Below are 25,798 nucleotides of genomic sequence, written 5' to 3' on the forward strand. Positions count from 1 at the left end.
CTGTAAGCTCAACTTACCTTATAACAGCGTTCAATATACCCTAGAGCTTATTTATATACACCATAACTGCACATAATACATATTAAGCAAATATATAAGGGAAGGTTTCTTTAAAATGAACATAGACTTTTTGATTTTAATTAGTTCTAACAAGTGTCGACAGGTTGTTTACAGGGATTGTTCAATAATAGCCCCATGTTAAGTGAATGGGGTTTTGAATTTGCATGTAAGGTATGCATGCTATATATCACTGGAAAACTCTCTATGCGTAGATTACGTTTCTGTAAAAATTATGGTTATAATATTAATAGAATGGTTGCTAGAGCTCTTTAAAAGAAAATTTCGCTATTTTCAAACACCCATGAAAAATAAAAAGTTGCAAAACTGACTTTGAAGGCAATTTTTGCAAAAACTGGATATGATGCAAAACTTCTGAAAACACATTTGAGTTTATCAACATGACAATATTTTCCCATATAAATTTCAGATCGATTGACTTCATAGCAAACGTTTTAGTACAGTGCTAGAGAGGCTTTGCTATTATAACTTGCAAACAGTATAGCAAATTTGCATAATTTAAAGAGCCATAGTATGACGTTACGTTTATGCAGTACAATGCAGAAAATCCTATGAAAATCGAGCCGTAAATAAGCATACCAGTGCTTTCCGTAGTTAGTCATGGTGGCCCACTACCATGTCCGGTTTTTCAAAATTGTGCCATTTTACATTTAAAATCTAATGACCGCGGAGTATAGATACAACATAGTTAAAAAATATCCATACCATGTACAGTTTCGTCTGTGAGCTCTGTCGAGAATTCGAGAAAAAAAAAAAAAAAAAAAAAAAAAAAAAGAATATTTTTCGATTAACGAAAACAAAGCAGGGCGTTCGTTCACAAAAAAAAAAGAATTGACATTTCGATAACAAACTGGGACTTTGCTCAAAGCAAAGTTCCAATAACTGAATTTTTCAAACATTCTAGGCAAAGCCATAAGGTAAATGTGTGCAAAGTCAATTTTTAAAAAAAAAAAAAATTTTTTGCGAATTATGCACAAATTTGCAAAATACAATAAAAGTTGATTTGACCCCCATATGCCACGCCCATATCCATTTTTTTGTCACATTTAGATAGATGTCTAATGTGACTAGTCACATTGAAAATTTGAAGCTTTTCCATTCAATAGTTCATGAGATATGCAATGTTTAAAAATCCTGAAAATCAAAAAAAAAAAAGTGGAAGTTTCAAAAAAATCGCAAATTGCAAATATGCATCAAAAACCTTTTCTGATATATCGTTGGAAAGGTCTTGAAGAGTGCTATAAGAATAAATTAACTCTCAAGATTAATTAGGTCACGTGTAACACCAGTCCAAAGTTGGCTGTTTTTGGACGACTATAAAACCGAAAGACGGCGTCGGAGGTCAAATGCCAAAGCATCATCTGACAGCCAAGGAAAATGACCTTTGACCTACAAAACGTCAACGTCATCAAGGGTCAAGGTCATAAGAAATAAGCTTTCAAACTTTGAAAAAATTCAACCGGGAGTTGCAAAAATGCAAAAGCAAAATTCAAAAATCGGCTCGCAACGTTTTGTGAACATTAGACAGCAGAAGCAAAATTATTCATCATGTTACAACTAATTCAATGTTCATCTAATATTAAGCTATCATGAATTGCCTTAGATCTTAGAAAACAATGCTATAAATATTACTTTCAAAAAATTTCAAAAAGTCTCAAGAGAAAATGTGTTGTCAATGTTAACGCAAATATCTTGGATACACATGGATAATGATTAGGTTTGCTGAACAATTCCTGTTTCTGAGAGACTGAGACTAAGATACACTGAAGCAGTAAAATAAATTCTGGGACGTAGTATATTAAAACCTACCTTTAGAGGAAGCATTTCCACCTGCCCATCCCCCAGCTACACATAAAATAGCATCAAGTTTAAAGTCTCCAACGGCAATCTCTACACCTTTAGAAACCAAATCTTCTTGTTCTGTCCAGGACTCGGCAGGTTTCACCACAACATTAGCATCAGCTTCTTCATTTGGATTTAGATCAATTGAACCAACCCACTGAAAAAGAAAATTGATGCATCAATGACCTTACTTACAATGTTTTTATGTAAAGCCAGAATGAATATTAGGAGTAAGACTTGATTAAAATAAAAACCTGTCACATATGCACTTTTTTTTTAAAAAATGGAAGATCTATGAATTTTCAATCACCGCTCCTATGAAAATTTGACATGGTTTCTTGAAGCAGAAACTGGATAAATTTGAGACAAGAGTAGCTTTTAAATTTTTGGTTGCTAGTTCTTTGATATGGTCTACATTTAGAAGTGAAGAGTATATGTCACAAAAACAAGACAATATTATAGAATAAGCACACTTTTTTAATAAAAATATTAAACACATTGTGTTTTTATTAAAGTGTGCTTATTCCATAATATTGTCTTTTGTTTGTGATTACTATAAGAATCTTAATTTTTAATTAGACTGAAACATCTGTCTCTATCCCAGCCTCTGATAGACAGATGTCCGCTGGTGTAGAGACTAAAATAAAAGGTCCTGTTAAGTCAGTACTTTTGACTTCTCCGCAGTTGCCAGGGATTTTAACCTCAGTGATAAGATACCTCAGATCTGCAAAACCGTGATATGTTTGGAAAGATGAATAATTTTGTACTTCAATGATACCACCATTTTCACACCATTTATGTCATGTCTCCAGTTCTATCGAAACTGATCTCTTGGTCATTAAAAATTACCTGCATATAGCCAAATGTTCAAAAAAGGTCACAGAGTTAGGTGATGCTAACAAGATAGCTTGCAAGGCAAGATAATATACGCCCACTGGCAGCTTTTATTTTAAATAAAAATATTTAGCAGTGCAGTAACAATCACCAGTATGAAATATTCAACTTTCAGTCATACACATCTTTTGAACTTTTTGAGGCGATACTGAATAATATTACTAAGTTTCGTCAAAATCTGTCAAGAATTGGGCCTTCTATTGTGTTTACAGGCTAAAACCTAAACGCTTTTTTAAGAACAATAACTCTGAATACTATATTTTTTTTTGATTTTTCTGATTTTCAATACCAAGTTTCATCTCAATCCATCAAGAATTGTGCCTAAAAAAGAACAAGGGCAATAACTTATACTAATTATTTTTCATTTTTCTGATTTTCATAAGGATTCATCCTTGGGTGATAATAAAGATTCACACCAAGTTTCATCAAATCCGTCAAGAATTGCACCTTCTAGAGTGTTTACAAGCATTTCAAGAACAAGGGCAATAACTCAATACTAAATATTTTTTGATTTTTCTGATTTTCAAAAGGGTTCATCATTGGTTTCGTCGAATTCAGTCAAGAATTTTGTTTTGTAGAGTGTTTCTGAGCAATTGTGGACGGACGAAGGACATAAGTGACGGCAATATACATCCCCCATTTCATGTTGACGAGTTAACTTTTGTAGACGAGTTAACCAACAAAATTTTTTTTCTGAGCTGACATGTATGATCATGTGGGCATATAAAAATGAAAGTTGCAGTGATGTTCAACACTAATTTTCAGTCGTAATTTAATATTAAGTTAGAAAAAAACGCACCTTCAAAGGTGTGAAAAATCCACATATATAGGCTTAACAGGGCCTATTTTTTTCTGACTCTACTCCAGCCAACAATTGAACAAATCAAAATATCGGATGGAATGAATGAATGAATGGAGTTTTACGTCCTACTTTTCTGCACCATGTGGTCTAATGAAGACGGGCAACGCCATGCAGGGTGCAATGAGGGAAATTTTGCAAGGACAGCGGCATTAGCCTGCTCCTTTTCTATTTTCAACTGTCGAGGGATCTTTAATGTGCACAGTCTGCAGCACAGAGGGCCTCGTTTTATTGTCCCATCCAAACGACTAGCCCCTCTTACCTGCATCACTGACAGGGGGGAACCGGGTTGAAAATTCCGAAGGTATTATCTCGACCTATGCGGGGATTGAACCCTGGGCCTTCAGGTTAGCCAGCAGGCGTCTAGCTCATTGATCCACCGCGGCTTCCCAAATGGCAAAATATCGGCTGGAGATAGATGTTTCGGACTAATGATTTCTAACACCATATTGTGATATAAGATCAAAGACATTGATTGATGTTGTTATTTACTGTGATATGTGTTGGTTTTTACTTAAACTTAAAATGAAAGTATTTTATGAAGATTTATATTGGTTGAATATATCTAAAAGGCCTTGACCTTGACCTAACTCTGTAAGCCGCACCGTATGCTACTTTAGTACACGATTTTTCAACAACATATTAACCAGAAACTATTAAAAATCTATAGTAACGATAATATTTGAAAACTCTGGACGTACATAAAGTCTGGACTTGAAAAATTTAACAATAGTTGAGCCAAGTGCCCCTCTTCCACCATAAACAAGAACTCGTCCTACGGGAGCCGCCATTTTTGTCTAATATCTCGCATTCATATCTCAAATCATTGATTTGTAAAATATTTTTTTATATTTCAAACAGATTTCCGAAAGTATGCTCGCATTTCTGTGTATTCAAAAGAAATTTAATTTGTTTTTTCTCAAAATCTTTTTTTCTAACAGATCACGCAAATCCGGTCGAACGACGAGAAATTACGTGACGTCATCATGGCCTCCTGAGCTGAAGAACAGAAGAAATGTTACGAACATAAAGCTCATAGAAACACAAGAAAACAAAAAGGACTCGTCTGACTCGTGTAATTTGTACAATCAACTTCTGTACTCTTATTGAAACTTATTAAAAAGGAATTGTTGTGATTTATATTTAGTTAATATGTCCAGACATGAGGGTGAGATTTTCTCATTTCATTTTCAATTTCGTTATCATTTTTATTTTTACTTCTTCAATTTTTATCCTTTGCAAAGTGAAGGATATCATAACAACCTCGATTTTTTCAAGGTATTATTGGGTAATAATTAGTCAGTAGCTGTACTGTTAACTCTTTTATGTAATTGATTGCAAATGACATTTGATTAATTGATGAATTTAAAGTGGTGTAACCTATTTTCGTGCAAGTAAGGAACCAACTCAAAATTAAAAAACAGGAACAAAAAAATTGTATACCTCTCTTAGATGTTTCTGCAAAAATTCTATACATTGATTAGAATTGGTTTGTTTCGATTTTGTTTATGAACCATATTTCATGAGTAACCAACTCGACAACGGCTGCAAAATGCCTCACCTATTTTCGTATAAGATGTTTGATCTATGAATACGTCGATAAAAATACGTTTTATGGATATCCAGTGGGTTAATTATCATTTTTTAGTATTTATAATTAATAATATTGCATTATAACTAATGACAATTTCTCTCAAAGAACAATGATTTTAAAAAAAAAGTGACTGACAAAAAAAGATAAGTATAACATAGGAGTAATTTATTGCTAAAATTCATTAACAACATAAGAATATGGCCTACATTGTGTTCCATAGAATTTTTCTGGTAATATGGAATTCGCTAGTTTGTCATGTGACTTTCCTCACTGGAATATATTCTAGCAGACGACACTTGGAATTCCGATTACAGCCATGGCAGATTGACTGTCCTAAATCTACATCTGGGCCCCGTTCCACTAAAGTGCGTAAGTTTACGCAAAATATTTTTTCGTAAGTTAATCTTACGCAAAAACTTACGCCTGTTTCACTAAAGGACTTACGATCTTTCTTTTGTAAGATAATTTGAGGACGTTTCGTAAATGACGTCGTGTCTCGCGTCACGTGATTTGTGATAGCTTTAGCAGACTACAAAATGGCGTCCTACAACGGAGTAGGCCTACCTTGTGGCGGTGTTACTTCTTCACAACCTCGTAACCCGAATTTCACTTCTTTAGAAGTTGAAATTTTGGTCTACGAGGTGGTGAAGAAGTACGGGATCTCTTATCATGAAAAAGTCAAGGAATGGGAGAAGGTGGCTTCGGCAGTGTCAGATGTCGGAGCCACTTCACGGTCAGTAGACAAGGTAGGCCTATCCTACTGCCACTGGCCTTGTCTAGATTATGTAGTTATATGTATAATGTAGGTTATCACCGAATGCCATCCGAATTTTTCTTACTTTCTATACTAGTTTAGTAGTTTCAGCCCACTTATTGATTAGGGGTGGAACAGACACAGAAATAATTGACAATTATCATGAGCATTAAACTTTAAATGATTAGGCTAATGTTCTGAAAAAGACTAGATTCAGTTCGGAAGCCTTATATCTTAGGATGGCCGCAAAAGTAAAAAAAACTTATTTCCAGTGGGGTCCTTTATAAAAGAGACTATCAGCTCACATCAAGCTTGCCAAGAATGATAAAAATCATTATCACAGACTTGTATCACTTATAAATAAGGCTTAGAAGATAATAAAAATTAATGTTTAGCTCACCTGTATTTCTGGCGAAACTGTGCGTGATCTTCCACATTTAGAGAGATCTTCTCGCAAATCATCAACCAACGTTTTCGCGACATCTTTGGTTAACCGATAACGTTCCTTAAAATCCACATCATCCAAACGAATCAAATTATTCATCCTCGGATGAAAAACTCTTTCTCTCGGCCTATGCAGTCCGAACAACAGGTGTTCTGCCATTTTGACGTTGACGTTGCTATGTACATTACATTAGTTACGTCAACTTACGACAGCCAAACCCTGTCGTAAGTTTAAGAAAAACTTACGAACTTTTTTTGCGTAAGTTTTTTAGTGAAACGGAAAATTTTGTTCTTTTCTTTCGTAAGATAAACTTACGCAAAATTTAAGCGTAAGAATGTTAGTGGAACGGGGCCCTGGCCTTTTATTTCCATAACCAAAAATTCAGATTCATTAGAAACTGATGTAAATTAAGTCCAAAACATACATCAACAGTCAAAGATCAGAAGATTTCTTTTCACTGTCTATACTATTGTATTCTGAAAAGTAAGCTTACTTCTACCATTGTCATTGAAGAAAATAAGACAACCTAGTTTTTATTACAAATGATTTCTAAACCGAAACTGCCCCATAAATAAATGTCTTTTAAGACATTTGTGTCGAATGATTTTATACATATATACAGGGTACAAATTACAGCATAGCAGTTTTTTGCTCTATAGGTCGAAACTGCATAGCAGGTTTCGATTTTATGGAAAATTTCTTCTGTGATAGTTGAAATTGTATAGCACTTTTATAATGATGTAGAACTCTTACTATGCTATCAAAAAATTACTTTGATTCTTGAATTTAATTTTAAATCATGTTCAAAGTATAAAATAAATACTAAAGAATAAAGCATATCTTTAACTTCCACCAGGACGAAAAAAATTAACAAGTTACCCTAACGCAAACACCGTAATATTGAGCGTTAATATTACATTTCCCACAACAGTGATTCTATTGCTCTTGTACCATTTTTACATTATTTCTTCAATAATGGTTTACCTGGTTTCCCCCTGTCAGTGATGCAGGTACGAGGGGCTGACATGGAAAAAGCGTGTAGTTGTTCGGATGGGACAATAAACCGAGGCCCCGTGTGCTACAGGCTGTGCAGGTTAAAGATCCCTCGGCAGTTGGAAATCGAAGAAGAGCAGCTAATGCCGCTGTCCGCATTGCACCCTGCATGGCGTTGCCCGTCTTCATTAGCCCACATGGTGCAGAAAAGTAGGACGTAAAACTCATTTCATTTCATTTCATTTCAATAATGGTTTTTTATCTTCCATTTTATTTTTGAATTGATCTATACATGAATTTGTCATAATTATTCCCATAAATTTTCATTTCGCACATGTAGGATTCTCAATTTCGACATGATAAAACAAAAAATAATATTTAAAGCTCGGAGTTTACGATGCGATACCAATTATTTTGTTCCCTGATATATTGGTGGTGCTTTTCATTGAAACGATCTTGTCTGGGGTGAATTATTGAGTGATGTTCATTTTTCATTTTTAGGAGTAAGCTGTGATTCATGTTTAAAAAATAACTTTCGAGGAAAACGATATAAGTGTTTGATTTGTTATGATTATGATTTATGTTCCACATGTTATGAAGCTGGGGCAACCACTACCAGACATACAGCAGATCATCCTGTACAATGTATTTTGACCAAAACAGATGTTGGTAAGTTAAAAATAAAATGTAAATGTCTTATGACTTGAGTAGTGGATAGTAAGGGTCACCAATTTTTTCCTAATAACCCATTTCAATGTATGTATGGTACACACCAATTTTGTTGTCATTTCTTCTTTTCTCACATTGGAAATTAGTTTATTCTTTTGACTTTTCAGATTTCTTTTACGGAGGAGAAGCTTTAACAGCAGAACAGCCTCAGTCTTTCACATGTCCTTATTGCTGTAAGATGGGTTTTACAGAAACAACATTACACGAGCATGCTACATCGGATCATTCTGATGTGTCAACTGAAGTGGTGGGTATAATTGTTAATTTAGTGTAGAAATTAGTATCATTCATATGAAAGAAAGATAAAAATTGTTTAAATTGAGAACAATCAAGTTTGCAGATAAAGTTCTTTTGATGAAACCTTTTGGAAACTATCCCATATCTGGGGAAGCAATTAAAATGGTTTGTTAGGTTTGGTTTAGTGTAAAGTTCTAATACTACTGCTTAATATATAATGCTGGTGGTCTTTTCTATTGGGTGAAACCTGCAAAAATGTAGGTTAGTAGATAAAATAATAAAAAAAAATGTTTTAGTTCATTTTCCCAAAGATTCAATGGCTTTTGTTTTTGAAACTGAATGCTTAAGTTGGCTTATTAAAACACTATATTAAATTTATCTGTATTTATATTTTTTTATATTCTAGGTTTGCCCAATTTGTGCTTCACATCCAGGAGGTGATCCTAACCACATGACTGATGATTTTGCTTCACATTTAACGATAGAGCACAGAGCTCCAAGAGATATTATATCCTTTTTTATTCTTATTTTTTTTTCATTTCATTTCACAAACATGCTTTTTAAACTTTCAATGTGACAGAACATTCACTATACATAATATGGTAGTTAAGGCTATTAAAGAATCTATGGTCATGTGATGTTGATACCAGTTCTTCCAGATACTAGTTCTTCCTTGTAACTTATCTATTTAGAGAGCTGAAATCATACACTGTGCATACAATGTACATACTTATTTCATCAAATTATTATATGTCTTTTATTATTCTAAAGTAATACTTCTAGTGCTTTTATTAGAATGTTTTGGTTTTAGTCAGTTTGATATTATCCTTAACTTTGTTTCACGATGAACCATCAGGGATGAGACATGTTCGACGTATACCTCATCCAGGTCGTGGAGTAAGTGGTTCCAGAACTAGAAGAGCTAATATGCATTTTGCTTCAGCTGGTAATACGTTAACTGGTTTATCATCTAGTAATAGGGAGACAATGGATCCTATAGCTGGTAGGTATTTCATTCACACAGCAAGGCCTGTCATAGAGACTATAACATTATTTTTATATAAGGGACAGAGATGTACATGAAAAAAGAACAGATCCTGAAAATAAACATCTTGTTGTGGATGTTTAGTGGATGAATGCATATAGTTAAAGGGATACTACGTCTTAGAATACACCCGTCCTGTGGCTAATATTTGTGTTTAATAGTGACCATTGGTTAAATAAGTATGCATCCCATACTTTATCAAGTTTGAAAAAGCGACAATAAGACTATAAACAAAATTTTAAAAAAAAGTGAGCAAGCGACAAGTTCGTTGAGATTGAGAAAAAAAGAGTCTGGGTAATTGGAAACAATCATCTTCCGGTGTATACAAACAAACTTTGCCAATGATTAATATTTGTTGAAAATTGTGTCAGTGGTGGAGTATTCATTCTAAATTATATGAATTGCTTTTTCATGGAGTCGCTTAATCTCCTACGAACCATTATTATTCCGTCTTCAAAATATGTCTGACAATGTCGAGGTCAATTCAAGAGTAGAGGTCAAGGGCCCGGGAAACCCCACATGAGAGTTACTTCCCCTTGAAAATTACACCGGATTTCCTAAACTCACGATTTGAAAATGGATGTATTAAGCGTTTTATAATTAATTACTTGATTTTGTGGATATATGGGATTATAGGGGGATTTTGATGTATATTTAGGACACCAGTAAGTCCACTGATGAATATATACTGTTATTGGCCAAATTTGAGCAAAATGAAAATTTTATGTTCATCCTAAGACGTAATATCACTTTAAATGTGCCGCATTTGCTCACTGCTGCAACCCAGTGTGATACAGAACAATTATACATACTAGAATATTTTGTTTTTAATTCTATATATATTTGTGTTTAGAACTGTTATCTCAACTATCAAGTGTAAGAAGTAGAGCAGCAGCAGCTCAGAGTGTTTCTTCTCAACTCCAACAATTAGAAATGCAGTTACAGTCTACTAGGTATGTATACTGATTACTGATTTTACTTTCATGATATACATTATTCTTTATTTGTTTTCACTTCTGTTTGCATATTTACTCTTTAAATTAAAATGTAATGATCCATTAAAATTGTTTTTAACCTCTTTCCTACAATTAAGAACAAATTTAAAGAAATAACCGTCTTTTCTTCTGGTATCCATTGAAATCCATTTATTAAATAATTTGATGAATTGTTTATGTTGCTTTGGTGATTTTTTCTAACATTAAGTGTGTCCTCTAACAGACAACAATTAGAGAGGTTACCAAGACGACCAACTGATGCTGTCAAGACAATGGTTCCTTCAAATATAAGTGGTAACAGCTTGGATGTAGTCTCTGGTACAAATAATATAACCAATAACTCCAGTCAATCAGCATCCTCCTCTCAATTCTTATTATCAAAGTAAGTAAAATTGCAGTTCATCATGTCTGTTTCAGTCTCATCCTTAAATCTTACTTCTTGACTGAATGATCAGACTAAGAGTATAATCTTGTAAAGGCAGTTGAATTTCAGAATAGAATTCTTGTTACCACAAAAATGAAATCAGTTGTGGCCAAGTAGTGAAAAACACTAACCATTTCAAACAATTTGGCAACCACCCATTTTCAAACTATAATTAACCTATTATCTTATGACAACAACTTTTTTATCTTTGTAGATTAGAGTTTATTAGTGATAGAAGTCAATCTAATATAGATACAGAAAATATTGATCGCAGTGTTTTTGTACAAGAATTATTACTTTCAACGCTATCAGAACAGCTACAACAAACTCATGTCGATGATATTAATCATTTACTTGATAGTTTGAAATCTCCTGGTCCTGATGAAGAAAAAGAAAAACCTGACGTTAAAACTGCAGTTAAAGAAAAGAAAAGTGGAGCCACTCCAACCACCAGTAAACCGGTTAACACAAAACCAGAAAAATCGGGAATGTCAACAGCCTTGGCCAAAAACCCTGCCTCCATATCAGTTAATCAAGGTCATGTTAGAAGCCGTGTCAGTGAAGCTTCAACAAGGGATTCAAATTTTTCTCGTGTAGTGTTAAACACTAATACAGTAGGAGGGACAGTACAAGTTCCAGGTGGTGTTTTGAGTAGTAATTCTCTGGCAGTGTCATCAGTTGGTGGTGTTTCCTTACCATCAGCTGCAGGCAGATCAGCTTCTGGAATATCTCGTGATAGAGAGGCCAGATTAAATCCAGCAGTAGCAAAGAGAAATATGCTCAAGCACATGCCAGCACCAACAAAAGCTAATGATAGAGAACCTCCACCACATTAGTGATATATGTTGTTATAAACTGTATTAGATGAATTACTAACTTGTAATTATCAAAGACTGGAGAATGGTGATATATTTAAACTAGGTTATGTTATTGCTTTAATAAAGCAAATGCTTGCTTTTTTTGTTTTTTTTGCACTACTAAATTGATAGTTTATTCTAACTATTAAAATAGAGCATTTTTTACAATTTTAAATGCTGTTATTGAAATAAGGTAAATTTTACTTCTTAAAACTGTCAGAATGTGATGACAGTTGATAACAGAAAATGCTTTTTCAGTATAATGTGATATCTCTTATATGGTTTGAATTAATTCTGCAATGATATTGTGATAAACTCTAATGACTTTTGATTTCATCATATCTGATTATCAACCATTAAAATAGTTCAAATCTGGTTTAGCAACAGTAAACATACATTGGATTTATACTGACTATAATCATCTGTGTAATTTAAAAGTGCTTAATTTGATATTGTTTGTATTTGTTATTTGGTTAAGTCAATGTGTATGATAATAAATCAATTATTATTGTGAATGGACATCATTGTATGGGAAACTGTTCTGCATTGTACGAGACACTGTTAAATAAGTGATTCATAAGGGCTAAGTAAGAGTCTGGAAGTTTCTGTAATGTAACAGAGCAGGATGTCCTGTACTTTCCAATGATATTTAACAATTATAAAAAATGAAATGGATAAATACACCAGATACAATGTGATTTTGAAAGAAATTGGTAAACATTGTTTAAGGATTGTTTATTATTAAACACAAACCAGTTTCATGAGTTTTTTTTTACTAATGTATTTATTACCAAATTTACTATATATATATTATTATTTTTTTTGTGTAAAAAGACTTCAATTTATGTATGAATGATATGTACATAAAACTATACTAAGACTTTGATAGCACTGAAAAATATACATTATTCAAAACTGAGATTTCACTTCTTGAGACAAGTTAGTAATCTTTGGTGGGTTGGCAATCTGCTCATATTGCCCTATCTGTGGATTTAATGATACAACTGAAAAGTGTTGGGTTTAACATTAATGTTAATATGTTTCAATCCATTCTATCATTGTTACAAGATATCAGATATCTCCCCACATGCGGTTAACCCACAATAATCCACTTCATGTATCTATTGGGTACTGGTATGTTATTGAGCAACAAATCTTTTACAATGATGGTTTAAAAATTCTAGGTGTGTTTTATTGAATTGAAATAATGTGAAATTGTAGATACTGCAGACTTTCAATGCAATTGACGGATTCATGAAATAAAAATATATAATTAAAAAAAATTAAGCTTGTGAATCACTCTCTAACATATTAAATTGAATTTGTTTGAGCTTGAATCACAGTTTAAAAAAGATAAGAGAAGTGACCATCTTGAGCCATATTAAGCTTCAATAGGTATTCAGCAATTTTAATATGTGAATCAAATTAATGCCTTAATATCGTTGATGAATTTACTTCCATAGTATTCTTTTGGAAAATGTGGTCAGTTGTGTCCTATGACTTATTGTGCATAAATATTGCTGATAACTATAGATATGTAATGTAACCTTTCATGATGATGTCAACATTAATGGAGCCTTCAGCATGTAAAATTAATTAACAGTGGCCATATTTTGACTACTTGATGTATATTAGAGAGAATTTAATTATAAATATCTTGTTATGTACAGAGTTTTGTTGTTTAAATTGATTATTTCTGTATGTCATACAATCACATATAACATTATGAATAGTAAAATCAGCATGATTGGTAATATGTATCCAGATACATACAAGATGAGATTTGAATGTGTACATTGTAATACAACATTTTATTTCTTCTGAATTTTGATTCATATTACACCAAAAGAAAATGTGAAGTTGTATTGCAGTGTTGTTATTTGATGTCCAGAAACAATAGATTAGCTGGGGCAATTAGCTACACAAGAGCCTTGAGCTTATATCAATATATGTATTTGGATAATTAAACCTACCCAGTCGACGTTTCATACATGATGCCAAATGCCATGTGCAATTTTCAACTATAATCATGATGTTGTATGTTTTTGTTACAGTCAGAAAATTGAGTGTTTGTAAAGATAATTTGCCCAGATGTATTAAAGTCATCTGAAATAGTCTAGTCCTTTTCTATTAGTTTTGCCAAATCTCCATTTGGTGCCATATGAATCAGTATCATTGATTCTGGATATTCTGTAGCAAAGTCCGAAGATCTCATTCTTTCCAAAGTAATATGGTCTGCTACTAAATGTTAGAGAAAAGAGCAAAAAATTGGCTTTTCTGTAAACTGTCTATTTTCTTCTACTTGATTTCTGTCGTGGTTCGATATTCACAAGTCGAAATTCGAAAGTTGTATACAGTTTTGTGGAAGCACGTGACCTAAGATTTGTTATGTGCTCCTCGCTTCTAGTCGTTCAAATCTTATACTAAGATTTGTTGTAATTATCTCCCTTCAGTATACGTAGCAACATGTAAACAATATGGCCGACAGCTTGTAAAATTTCGGTAAGTTTTCATTCATGGACAGTGATTGAAATAAAATTTATCAATATAATCTGTTGTAAGCACATATTAAATACCGTAACCTGTTTGAAAAAACTAGAAAGGGACTTCTCGTTGGCTTAGACGTAGATGGTAGTGGTCCACTTGCACTGTATGATGGTAGTGCCGTAGTGGTAGGCTTACTACTAAAAGCTTACTAGTACTTGTAGATCTACTCTCAGCCACAGTGAGTTTTTTTCTATCATTTCACAAATATTCACAATAAAATTTCGGTTGCAAACCAATGTGTGATGTAGCTTGAGAAGCGTATGTAGAGTAGCTTGAGATGGAGTCAAGTTGCATAGTCTGCAAACTTTGTACCCATTTGGTCTTTATTTTAATAAGTATTTGGCTCTGTGGACATACTTTAATAATTTTAACAGTGTTAAATTGTGGCTGAATAGTAAAACCATTGTTGTGTGAAAATCTGAGATAAACCTGGACCAGATCTATTTAAAAAATTAAATAAATTGGATCAAATTTCTTATGAACAGGTCTGGATTGGTAGCCTAACAGTAACCTTTGTAAAAACTTTGTAAAGACATAATTATAACCAAATATTGGATCAGATCTGTAAGCCTACCCCTTAATATATTTCACATAGGTAATATTGTTAATTTGATATCTCACCTGTGTACACAATAATGATCTTTCTTTTAGTATTTGATTTTATTTTTCATAATTCAGGTTTTATAAAACATTTAACAACTCAGCATACATCTCAGAAAGTGCACATAATTAATATTGTGTATATATTAAGAACTTAAAGAAGTAAGCTTATATGGGAAAGAAGATTAAGAATGTTAAAGGGTTATGCCTGCAGTTGGTTTTTTGATGTACTGTACATTAATATGTAATAAAAACTTCTGACTGAAATTGTAACAGGAGAATTAGTACCGTATGGAAGGAGTCAGTGCACCTCTGCATTTCCCATGTGCAGCTCATGTAAAGATGCCACAAATAGGATCAGATGAATCTGACATTACTGTTGTCAAGTCAAATGTACTTCATCATAATTCAATGTCCAGTATTCAGAGATCTCAGTATTCAGACATGGGAGAGAAGCAAGTTCTTTTACGTCCTTTTGGGAAGACATACATTAAAGATATTTGTGGAGATTTATCATTTACTGAAGATGTAGTTCGTGATCGATGTTTTCATATGTTACCATACAGTGATAAATACTTTTATGAGGCATTAGATGTCAGTAGTTTAATTCCAAAACAACCCAAGAGAAACATACTTATAGGCCGTCATAACACAAGTGGAAGTGATAAAAGGCACATGCCATGTATACCAACTAAGACTCAGTATCTAAAACCGTTGAGGAAGAAAATAAGTGATAAGGCTTTAGAAATGCATCAAGAAGCTGTAGAGAAACAACGTTCTGAAAGTCAAGCTTCATTGAACACTCTAGATAGTCAGGATGATCCTGTGTTTTTAACAGAAGTAGATGATAAACAATCAAAGTCAACCAAACTGCCAAAAATAAACAAAGATAAACATGTAGAATTGAGCCATGAGGCAGAAGAAGGAAATGAAAAGAAGCATGACTGGGATGCTTATTTAATGTCTATTATAAGTCCATTAACAGCTAATTGGATTGTACATCAGAAGATGACAGGTGTTGGTGGGGTAACTAGTGAGAAAGAAGAATTAAGTAAATTATTAGAAGGTTGGTATGGTAAACCAGAACATACTGATTTAATACGTGATGACATCAGTGACACTGATCCAGTAACAACACCAACTGCAGAAAAACATAAAAAGAAAGTTTGGAAAAAAGAAGAATCTATGTGAGTGTACTTTGTTGAGTAAAACCTTAACAAAATTATATAATTCTGAATCAAGTGATTATTATAAACTTCAAAATATTTTTAGATTATTAACCAAGACAATCCCCAAACTTGATGTTTTTTTTTAAGTCAACATTGAGATTTGTGTTTTAAAAAGTTAAACCAATTAAAACATGAAATTTTCAGATTGTTAGAAAAAGTATTACAGAATAATGAGGAAGAACCAAAAGCAAGAGATCCATACTCAGATAATAATGAGGCTCCATTTTATCGACAACCTGTTGGTTTTCGCAAACAGAAAAAGAAAATAGAGAAAGAAGAACTGGGTGAGATTATAGATTATGATGCTACTGATATTAGATTTATTCACCAGGGGACTCACAAAACAGTTGCCTTACATAATGGATTTATAAGAAAAGAGTTCAAATGTTCAATAACATTCAAAGAATTTTTGGACAAAGACTATAAGAAGGGATATTACTGCTCTTACAGTTTTAACAACAATGCACAATTGAAAACCCCATAAAACTTAGCATTTATTTCTGAACCTGAAATAGGCCTAGATACAGTATGATTGAAGTCTGAAGAGAAAAGTTCTTACATGATATATTTATTGTAGGAGCCATTAACAGTACAGCACGAGATATTGAAGTTAAAACCTACAAACCACCCCCACCTCCTACATTACGTGATTATTTTAATCCTAAAGCTGGAGAAACACTTATACAAACTGATAATGTCTTCGAACGAGAATGGTTAACAGGTTGGTTATTAGTTTTTTATGTCTTTTTTGTGATTTGAACGATTGTAACTTTCAGCTTAATAAAAGTGAACAATTACTGAGAAATTGGTTTCTGGAACTTGAAGGGACCGGCGCAGCATTTTGGGAGGTTGAATTTAGTCTTGAATTTATGTAAAAAGTTTTCGAAAGTACTAGAAATGTACGAAAATTGCATAATTCCATTGAAAATACTTCAAACTAGGAATTTTACTCATCATTTCTATATATGTCTTTTCCATATATCACAGAGTATCTTAAAATGACAGTCGTCATTTTAACATTCAAATGCAGATAATTCTGAGATAATTCTGAGCACACATAGATTTGAAGGCTCAAAACACTGTGAACACTATAGCTGATTGGCTTAGCTTAAAAATGCCCATTTCTGAGACTAAATTATATTCCGTCCGTTCACAATTGCTCGTAAACACTCTACAAGGCACAATTCTTGACTGATTTTGACAAAACTTGGTATAAGTGTTCGTAATCACCCAAGGATGAACCTTATTGAAAATCAGAAGAATCGAAAAATATTTAGTATATATGTTATTGCCCTTGTTCTTGAAAACACCTTCAATTTTTAGCTCGTAAACACTCTAGAAGGCACAATTCTTGATAGATTTTGATGAAACTTGGCATGAGTGTTTGTTATCAACCAAGGTTAAACCCTATTGAAAATCAGAAGAATTGAAAAATATTTAGTATGAGTTACTGCTCTTGAAAACGCTTTCAAATTTAGCTCTTAAAAACTAAAAGTCATGATTCTTGCTGGATTTTGACAAAACTTGGTTCAGTCCCGCGCTGAAGATTGAATATTTGCCTTCTAAAGTTTTCACGAGCTAAAAATTGAACACGGCAATAACTCATACTCAATATTATTCAGTATTGCTCTAAAGAGTTCAAAAGAAGTGTATGACTGAAGGTTGAATATTTCATACTGGTGTTACTGTATTGCTAAATATTTTTATTCAAAATCAAAGCTGCCAGTGGTTGTATATTACCTTGCCTGGCAAACTATCTTACAATTTAAAATTGTAGGTAATGAACAAGTCTATCAAGGAGAAAGTGATAGTCAACAAATAGTAATGGCAAATCAAAATAAATATATAAAACAACTGCAAATAGCCTACCCTGATGTTGAAAAATGGTGTCCGAGGAATGAGGAGAATCAAGAAGATACAGAGCAGTTTATTATACCTAGTAAAGGGGCCAGAAGATGGAAATCTTTACCTAAACCTGTTGATGTAAGCCATGTTATTTGATTTCTGTTTTGGATTTATAAAGTTACTTAAACTTCTAAAACCCTTGACACTGAATGAGCTAGAAATTTGTATGAATATTTTATATAATTTAGGAGAGTAAATTAAAATCATGAAAAACAGGTAAAATATTTTGTGTACACTTTTGGATCAATGATCATGATAGCTTAAGATTTGGGAGGCCCTTATTTCTCTATATGATGCAGATCAGGAATATGATAATTGTATCCCATAGTTTTTATCATTATAAGATTTGATTTTTTGGGAATTAATACTAAAATGGTTGCTTTCAATTTCATTACTACAGGATACGAGAGATGTACTGAAATGTTTACCTCCAGGAACTGAACCAGTGCCTGTCATACCATCTGATGCTAAAACTAAAAAAGTCAAGCAACAAAATCCAGCCTTATCACAAATAAGTAAGATGACTTGCTATCTAGTTCTGTGGATTAATATATGCATTCTACAGACCAGATGTAAGAAAGTAATATCATCTAGCTGTGAAACCAATGTTTAGATTTCACTTCATTAGAAATTTAAAAGCTTTATTAAAGACCACAGGAGAGCAAAATCTGATAAAACATTTCACTCAGAGAGAAAAAATAGGCTGTGATTATGATAAACCAAATTGAAAAGTATTGTGAATTAATTATAATGATTTTTATTTTAATTATTAAAGTTGATGAATGGAGAAGTAAATGGCAACTAAGTGGACAATTTGCTGATAGTAATCCTCATGATTTATTAAGAGACATGGCAGATATACAACCTCATGTTCGTTTGAAAGCCATAGCAACTGTTGCAAAGTCAACAGAGTATAAAGCACCAGAAGAAGATGGAATACTGTTAGAATATCAAGATCAACAAATAGACGCTGTCAGTCGTCTGCCTGAGTTTTTATTTGATGCCTTGAATTGTTTGTTGGAAGATAAACATGAACAAGTAAAGAAAGCTGCAGCTGTTACCTTATATACTCTTAATAAACCTTCTGATAAAGTGAGTATCACCTTAAATACTTAGTATGATTGTTTCTACTCACCCAAAGATGAACCCTATTAAAAATAAGAAAAAATCCCTTCTTCTTGAATGCTCGTTAACACTCTAGAAGGCACAATTCTCAATGGATTTTGATGAGACTTGGTGTGAGTGTTTGTAATCACCCAAGGATAAACCCTATAGAAAAATTAAAAAATATTAAGTATGAGTTATTGCCCTTGTTCATGAAAACATGTTCAACTTTTAGCTCGTAAACACTCTAGAAGGCACAATTCTTAAAAGATATTGACGAAACTTTGTGTTTTTTTGTAATCACCCTAGGATAAACCCTATTGAAAAGCAGAATAATTGAAAAATAATTAATATGTGTTATTGCCCATGTTCAATTTTCAGCTTGTAAACACTCAGAAGGCACAATTCTTGAAAGATTTTGATGAAAATTAGTGTTTGTTTGTAATCACCCTAGGATAAACCCTATTGAAAAGCAGAAAAATTGAAAAATATTTAATATGAGTTATTGCCCATGTTCAACTTTAAGCTTGTAAACACTCTAGAAGGCACAATTCTTGAAAGATATTGACGAAACTTAGTGTTCGTTTGTAATCACCCTAGGATAAACCCTATCGAAAGGCAGAAAAATTGAAAAATATTTAATATGTGTTATTGCCCATGTTCAATTTTCAGCTTGTAAACACTCTAGAAGGCACAATTCTTGAAAGATTTTGACATAATATCTTGATAATGATATCTTTAAGTATTACCCCAAAAGTTTTTAAAAAAAGTGTATGACTGTTACTGTACTGCGAAATATTTTTGTTTGGAATCAAAGCTGCAATTGGGCGTATATTACCTAGCCTGGCAAGCTATCTTTTATATTTCCTAGTTAAGAGAGGATCACATTACATGCTCTCAATAAACAAGTGAATATTACATTACATAATCTGAGCAAACTTTTTCATACTGTACACATTACACCTAAATTAGATTAACATATATTCAATTATGATTACAGGCAGAAGCGGTTTTACGTGAATTGTTATTAAGTGAAAGTCCAAGTGATAGGTGGACAGCTGCTCAATGTTTGGCTCATTTTGGTGTTTGCGATTCAGATGTTGCTGGTGAAGTTATCACACAACTGTTAGCTACTGAAGATTCTATTAAACATGAACAATGTAAACAACTTTTAGCTAAAATGAGCGCTAGCACTGTAAGAAGAAAATTTATATCTTTCAGCTTGCATGCTTTGAAGTAAATTCTGCTCAATGCAAAAGATAAGATGTTTTGGCATATTCTGTTATTGTTCAGGATTTACCATCATTTTATCATAAACACTTCCTAAAATGTGCTTTGTTTGTTTGTTTAAAACAGAGGTATATGTTCATAATGTTACATAAATACACACCAATCTAATTCTGAAAGTAACAATTATCCATGCAATGAATTTCTGAAACGTTTTTCTATTGAAGACTCTGATTCATTCAATGGTGGCAGAACAGTTAAACAGTAGTAGTTGGAGACATAGAGTTATAGCCTGTAAAATATTTCCTGCTCTGGATGGTACTATAAACAAGGTATTGAATTAAATTATTGTCAAAGGTATAGCTACATCATATAATCATTACTATGTTTTTGACAATGTTTCTAACAATGACGGTTGTAAGTTTATCTTGTATTTTGGTTTTGAATTTGTAAATTTGTTTTTCATTTTTAGGATATAGCAAATAAATTAGCACATCTAATGTGGAAAGACTGGCATGTGGAGGTGCGTAAAGTTGCAGCTCAAACTCTAGGTAAAACTGGTCATGGTAGAAGTGTACATGATGATCTTAAAGAAAAAATACAAGGTTCTGATGAAAGATTAAAACAAGAAGCTATTAGTAGGATTGGTCATCTAGGTAAGAAATTGTGAACTATCTGTTCACTCAGTTTAAAGCACTCAATTGTTTATTTCAAACTAAAAAATATTACAGATGGCATAACCCAAAGGGTAAAAACTTTCTGATAAATATGACAGCGAATACCTGTGTAATGTTAATTTGTAAACCTTAATCTTGTAGGTATTATGACAGCTAAATTGTTGCCAGTTATATTAGATTGTTTTGATGATGAATATAATTCAGTTAGAATGGAAGTTTGTATAACATGTGGTAATCTAATGATTCAAGATCAACAAGTTATTGATAAACTATTATACCTAGCAACATTTGATACAGTGTGGAAGGTGAAAGCTTTAGCAATGCAAGGTATATTAAAAGGATTATATTTTACATAAAGAAGTATGAAAGTTAGACATTATGCATTATCCATATGTATAATATCCACAGTTGCTAAAGGAACATGAGCATTATGAGACCAAACAATTTACACGGAAAGCCTTTCATACCAGATGGTAAAAAATCACCCACAACTGATTGATTCTAGTATTAAGACTAGATAGATCATAGTTTTTCAAAGATAGATTGACATCATTTTTATACACCCACATGAAATGTGGAGCGTATAGTGCCATCACCCATGTCCGTCGGTCCACAATTGCTCGTAAACACTCTACAAGTCACAATTCTTTATGGATTTTGACGAAGCTTGCTGAAATCGTTTATTATTCAGTCCCGCGCTGCAGATTGAATATTTGCCTTCTAGAGTTTTCAAGAACAAGAGCAATAACTCATACTCAATATTATTCAGTATCGCTCTAAAGAGTTAAAGAAGTGTATGACTGAAGGTTGAATATTTCATACTGGTGATTGTTACTGTATTGCTAAATATGTTTATTCAAAATCAAAGCTGCCAGTGGTTGTATATTACCTTGCCTGGCAAGCTATCTTTAAATATCACAGGATATATAAATTGACATTTTCAAACATTTTATATGATTTTATTAGCTTTAGGTAAAATTGGAGTATCAAGTCCAGCTATTAAAGAATGCTTAACTTGGGCATTAAGATATGAGAAAGAAGGTGGAGTTCGAGCTGAGGCTTGTCATACTTTAACAACATTAGAATATACAGGGGATGACTTTATAGAAATACTTCAAGAGAGATTATTGGTTGAGGAAGAAGCAATAGTCAGGAAGTAAGGGTTCCAATGTTACATTTTATTACTTTCAGCATTTTCTAACTGTATTTTCAGCTTAGAAGACAAGAAAATCCACATCTTTTGTGTTTTTAATGTCCCAAGATTTCTAAAGTTTGTAAATTAGCTTTAAATGCAAAGTAACTACTATATTGTAAATTTCAACAACTAGCTTTACATATCTATGCTATTTTTTCAGTGAAATTAGTAAAGCATTAAACTTGTTAGGAATTAGTAGTAGTGATGATATTGATACTGTAGCACAAATAAAGTGTGAAGTAAGAAAGCTATGTGATCAAGGTACCATAGCATCAATGATTTTATCTAATGATAAAAATGAAGAAAAACAGAGAAATATGTCTAGAATGATTTATCAAGCCAAACAAGAAATACAGGTTAGTGTAATTTATTATTACTGTAACAAATTTTATTAAAGGGGCTTTTGATGTTTCTTACTAACAGCAAGGCAATTAATTTTTCTATGCTATCTTACCATGATTACTGCTCTCTGACTGAATTTAATTTTTTTTTCTCATTTCATAAATATTCAAAATAGAATTTTCAACTGTATACCGTTTGTATTAAAATGTTTTCGGGTAGAAATATAAGGTTCAGGTTCAGTGATTTTACATTATCCCTCCCAGAAAATGCTCTACTCTACTGAAAATTCCCCATTGTAAAATCATGTTTACAAATAATAACTTTTCCAGTGGTTGACATTTTCATCAACTCAAAAACATCCTTCAGTAGTATTTTGTTATTGATATTCAATTTAGAAGAAAATGATAGCCAAAATTCAAAAAGTAAGCAATGAAGTCAGAGAGTAGAATTAATATGCACATTTTCATAATAATTATCAATAGAATTATTTGATATTCACATTTTAATCATAAATGACAGAATTTAACACAGGGTAACATGATGATAAATTGCTTCTTAAGTTTTAACAATTTGCACCTTTATATTACACATACATTGCTATTTCTTATAAATTAGTATCTAATTAACAACTCACCATTTCTTTTCACTATCTAGAAACTTTTCTCACGTACTAACACCTATTTAAGAATGAATTCTAAATCAGAAATAGATGGAAATTTAGAGCTGTACGCTTTGAAACAGGTATATATACATTTGAGTTCAGATTATAAATCTTTTGATTTCATATTGTAAGTTGTATTTTGCACTACTCAGAGGTACCAATATTTGCTGTATCTTATGGACTACTCGTGATAAGATTATTTCCACAACTGTTCATCAATACAGAAACCTTTGTTTTGTTTTTTATTATTTATAAATTATTTGTCTCTTGTTTTGTTATAGGAAGAGGATGAAGTTTTTAAAGGACAGAAAACGCTTGGATCTCCCAGAAGTGTTAGAATTAACACTGATCACCAGAGTCAGCAAGAATCCAGATTAACTCTTTTAATGGATAAAGAAGTTCATAGTATTATTTACCAAACTATAGTTGAAACTTCTTCACCAGATTCAGGAACAAGAGCATCAAGTGTATCAACGGATATTTATGGTATGGAAGAAGTATCAGATTCTAGTAGTCCCAGACCTTTAACTTCAATATCTACAAGATCAAAGTCACATATGGGTAGAATAACTGAAGAGAATGAAGATGATTCCAAGCTAGATTTTAATGAAACAAAATCTGAAATCGACCTAAAGTCTGAATTTGACATGGAATCCCAATCAGATGAAAGTATTGATGATAAATCAAAACATACTACAGAAATTGGTCTTGAAGATATAACAGATGATATTCCGTCATCAAGGATAGATCATGGTCATAAGTCACCATATGCTCAGTCATTTGGTGATTTGGGATCATCAGCTTTAAGTCTTGGAGGATCTGCTCGGAGAAGACAAATAATGAGTCGAGAGACTATACGAGAAAAAGAAAGGATCAATGCAGAAGCTCGTAAGAGTTTAATGAGTTTAAATGTAAGATATTCCTCCATGATGGAAGGTTTAAAAACTCTTGATGAAGGATTTTCAGCCGATAAATGTAAAAATATCCCAGCGGAAACGGAGAAGATCATATCCAATATTTCTATTTAAAACTACATGTATACTTTATGCGCTGATTATGCAAAGATTTTTAAAAAAATATAATTTCATTTCAAATGTTTCCTGTGATCTAACATTTGCCATTATATAGTATAGTATCCTACCCACTGGTGTTTTTAGGAATTTTCAGATATAGGGCCCTGAGTAGGGGCCACTGAATTGTCTTGGAGGGCCAACAGACAATTCTTTCCTGATGTAATATAGTAAGAAATTTGGGAGAACAAGAATTGTACTTCATGTGCTCAAATATCTTCACTAGACTATATATCCACATTATAATGCTGGACATAATAATCATGGACATTACTACCGGTGTCTGAATATTGACTAAAAGACACAGACCAACAACATTTATGGCTTATTTTTGTTTCTGGAACAGAAATTAAAAAAAAAAGACAACCTGTCATAGTTTTACTGTAATCTCTGAATATACAAAAACTTGATTTTAAAAACTATATAAAATAAAAGTAGGTATAAAAAAAATTCTCAGAACTAAAAAATAGTATATTTGGTTTGAATTTATAAGTAAGTTAAATAAACTAAGAGTATAAATGATATTGATAATAACTATCAAAATTGTTTCTTTGTTCACCTTACTGAGTCCGAATTAACTATGAAATATAAAGATAAAATATAAAATAAGCACTTAACTGTATAGTAATGCAATATGAGGATTAAAATAGTAATTAAATTTTTCATCTTTATCTCAAATGTATTAATTACAAATTTAATTTAGTTTCTGTATATTTTCAAAATCTGTTTATAATTTATCAAAAAATATTTAAGATTTAAATTTTTTGTTATTTATTTTGTTTCTTGGGGGTATATAAGGTAGTTTTAAGTTATACAAGCTAAGCCCACAGTGTTTATTAAAACTTAAACTTTTTAAAACAAAAGGGAACTGCTCATGCCTGTGTTCTTGAGCGATGAGCAATTACACAGTAAGGGTACATACAACACTTAAAAGCAAATCCTGTGATACTGTATTGATTAGATGTGAAGCATGATAACTGAGTAGGCCTATTGCATTGATAAATATACATAAAATATAATGCAGTGAAACAGTTCTTAAAAATTCAAACTCATCCAAGATTTCAAGTACTTGATCTATAGCTTCTCAAAAATGTGATGCAGAAAATAGGAAGTAAAACTCCATTCATTTCATTTCCAAAAAGCAATAGTTCTGAATATATCTGAATGATGCAGATTGAGGGATGGGTATAACAGAGAGTAATATATATTAATCTAATTAAAGCATACTAAAAACTCTATTTACACTATTAATAAAATATAAGGTCAATAATTAAAACAAACTGCCATTAATACAGAATAACTATACAATGTTGCCCTGAACTTTTAAGAAAAATAATAAAATTCAGACAAAAATAAAATATTGCACCATTATCATTAAAATTTACAATTCCCATAAAAGGTTTTTGGCTTATTAAAATTAAATATACAATTTAGGTTCTTGATGAACCCTGTTTGAGTAATCTCATTAAAATGGATAATTCACTAAAGCACTGAC

At 32.2% G+C, this 25,798-nt stretch overlaps 3 protein-coding genes across 3 annotated transcripts in view; 2 read left to right on the forward strand and 1 right to left on the reverse strand.

Annotated features, from left to right (window-relative positions):
- LOTGIDRAFT_140722 (hypothetical protein) overlaps nucleotides 1–4,464 on the reverse strand; it is a gene marked incomplete at both ends in the record, with an annotated part of 14,928 nt that extends 10,464 nt beyond the window's left edge. The window contains 2 exons of the mRNA XM_009050639.1: nucleotides 1,888–2,077; nucleotides 4,375–4,464. Coding sequence (XP_009048887.1) covers nucleotides 1,888–2,077; nucleotides 4,375–4,464 — 280 coding nt within the window. The remainder of the gene's footprint in view (nucleotides 1–1,887; nucleotides 2,078–4,374) is intronic.
- Nucleotides 4,465–7,959: 3,495 nt separating this feature from the next.
- On the forward strand, nucleotides 7,960–9,508 carry LOTGIDRAFT_140766 (hypothetical protein; the record flags this gene model as incomplete). Its single annotated transcript, XM_009050640.1, has 4 exons — nucleotides 7,960–8,128; nucleotides 8,296–8,435; nucleotides 8,832–8,998; nucleotides 9,241–9,508. Coding segments are annotated over 4 exons (744 nt in total), but the record flags the coding sequence as incomplete, so codon positions are not given.
- A 4,697-nt stretch (nucleotides 9,509–14,205) lies between these two features.
- Nucleotides 14,206–24,372, forward strand: LOTGIDRAFT_238549 (hypothetical protein). The gene is made up of 16 exons (XM_009050641.1): nucleotides 14,206–14,248; nucleotides 14,779–14,888; nucleotides 15,045–16,080; nucleotides 16,267–16,406; nucleotides 16,700–16,843; nucleotides 17,900–18,105; nucleotides 18,428–18,542; nucleotides 18,803–19,119; nucleotides 20,132–20,326; nucleotides 20,586–20,690; nucleotides 20,831–21,014; nucleotides 21,177–21,362; nucleotides 22,002–22,191; nucleotides 22,391–22,586; nucleotides 23,227–23,313; nucleotides 23,515–24,372. The coding sequence occupies exons 3-16, from the start codon at nucleotides 15,185–15,187 to the stop codon at nucleotides 24,259–24,261; spliced, it is 3,708 nt and encodes a 1,235-aa protein (XP_009048889.1). The 5' UTR covers nucleotides 14,206–14,248; nucleotides 14,779–14,888; nucleotides 15,045–15,184; the 3' UTR covers nucleotides 24,262–24,372.
- The last annotated feature ends 1,426 nt before the right edge of the window (nucleotides 24,373–25,798 follow it).

Source organism: Lottia gigantea, assembly GCF_000327385.1.
Source record: "Lottia gigantea unplaced genomic scaffold LOTGIsca_150, whole genome shotgun sequence".
Taxonomy (NCBI): Eukaryota; Metazoa; Mollusca; class Gastropoda; family Lottiidae; genus Lottia; species Lottia gigantea.

Bases quoted from the DNA above. Each gene is read 5' to 3' on its own strand.
- LOTGIDRAFT_238549 (XM_009050641.1), top strand. From the start codon at position 15,185: ATGGAAGGAGTCAGTGCACCTCTGCATTTCCCATGTGCAGCTCATGTA. The intron at 21,015-21,176 runs GTAAGAAATTGT...TTAATCTTGTAG, and splicing joins TAGTAGGATTGGTCATCTAG to GTATTATGACAGCTAAATTG. The intron at 21,363-22,001 runs GTATATTAAAAG...TGATTTTATTAG, and splicing joins GAAAGCTTTAGCAATGCAAG to CTTTAGGTAAAATTGGAGTA.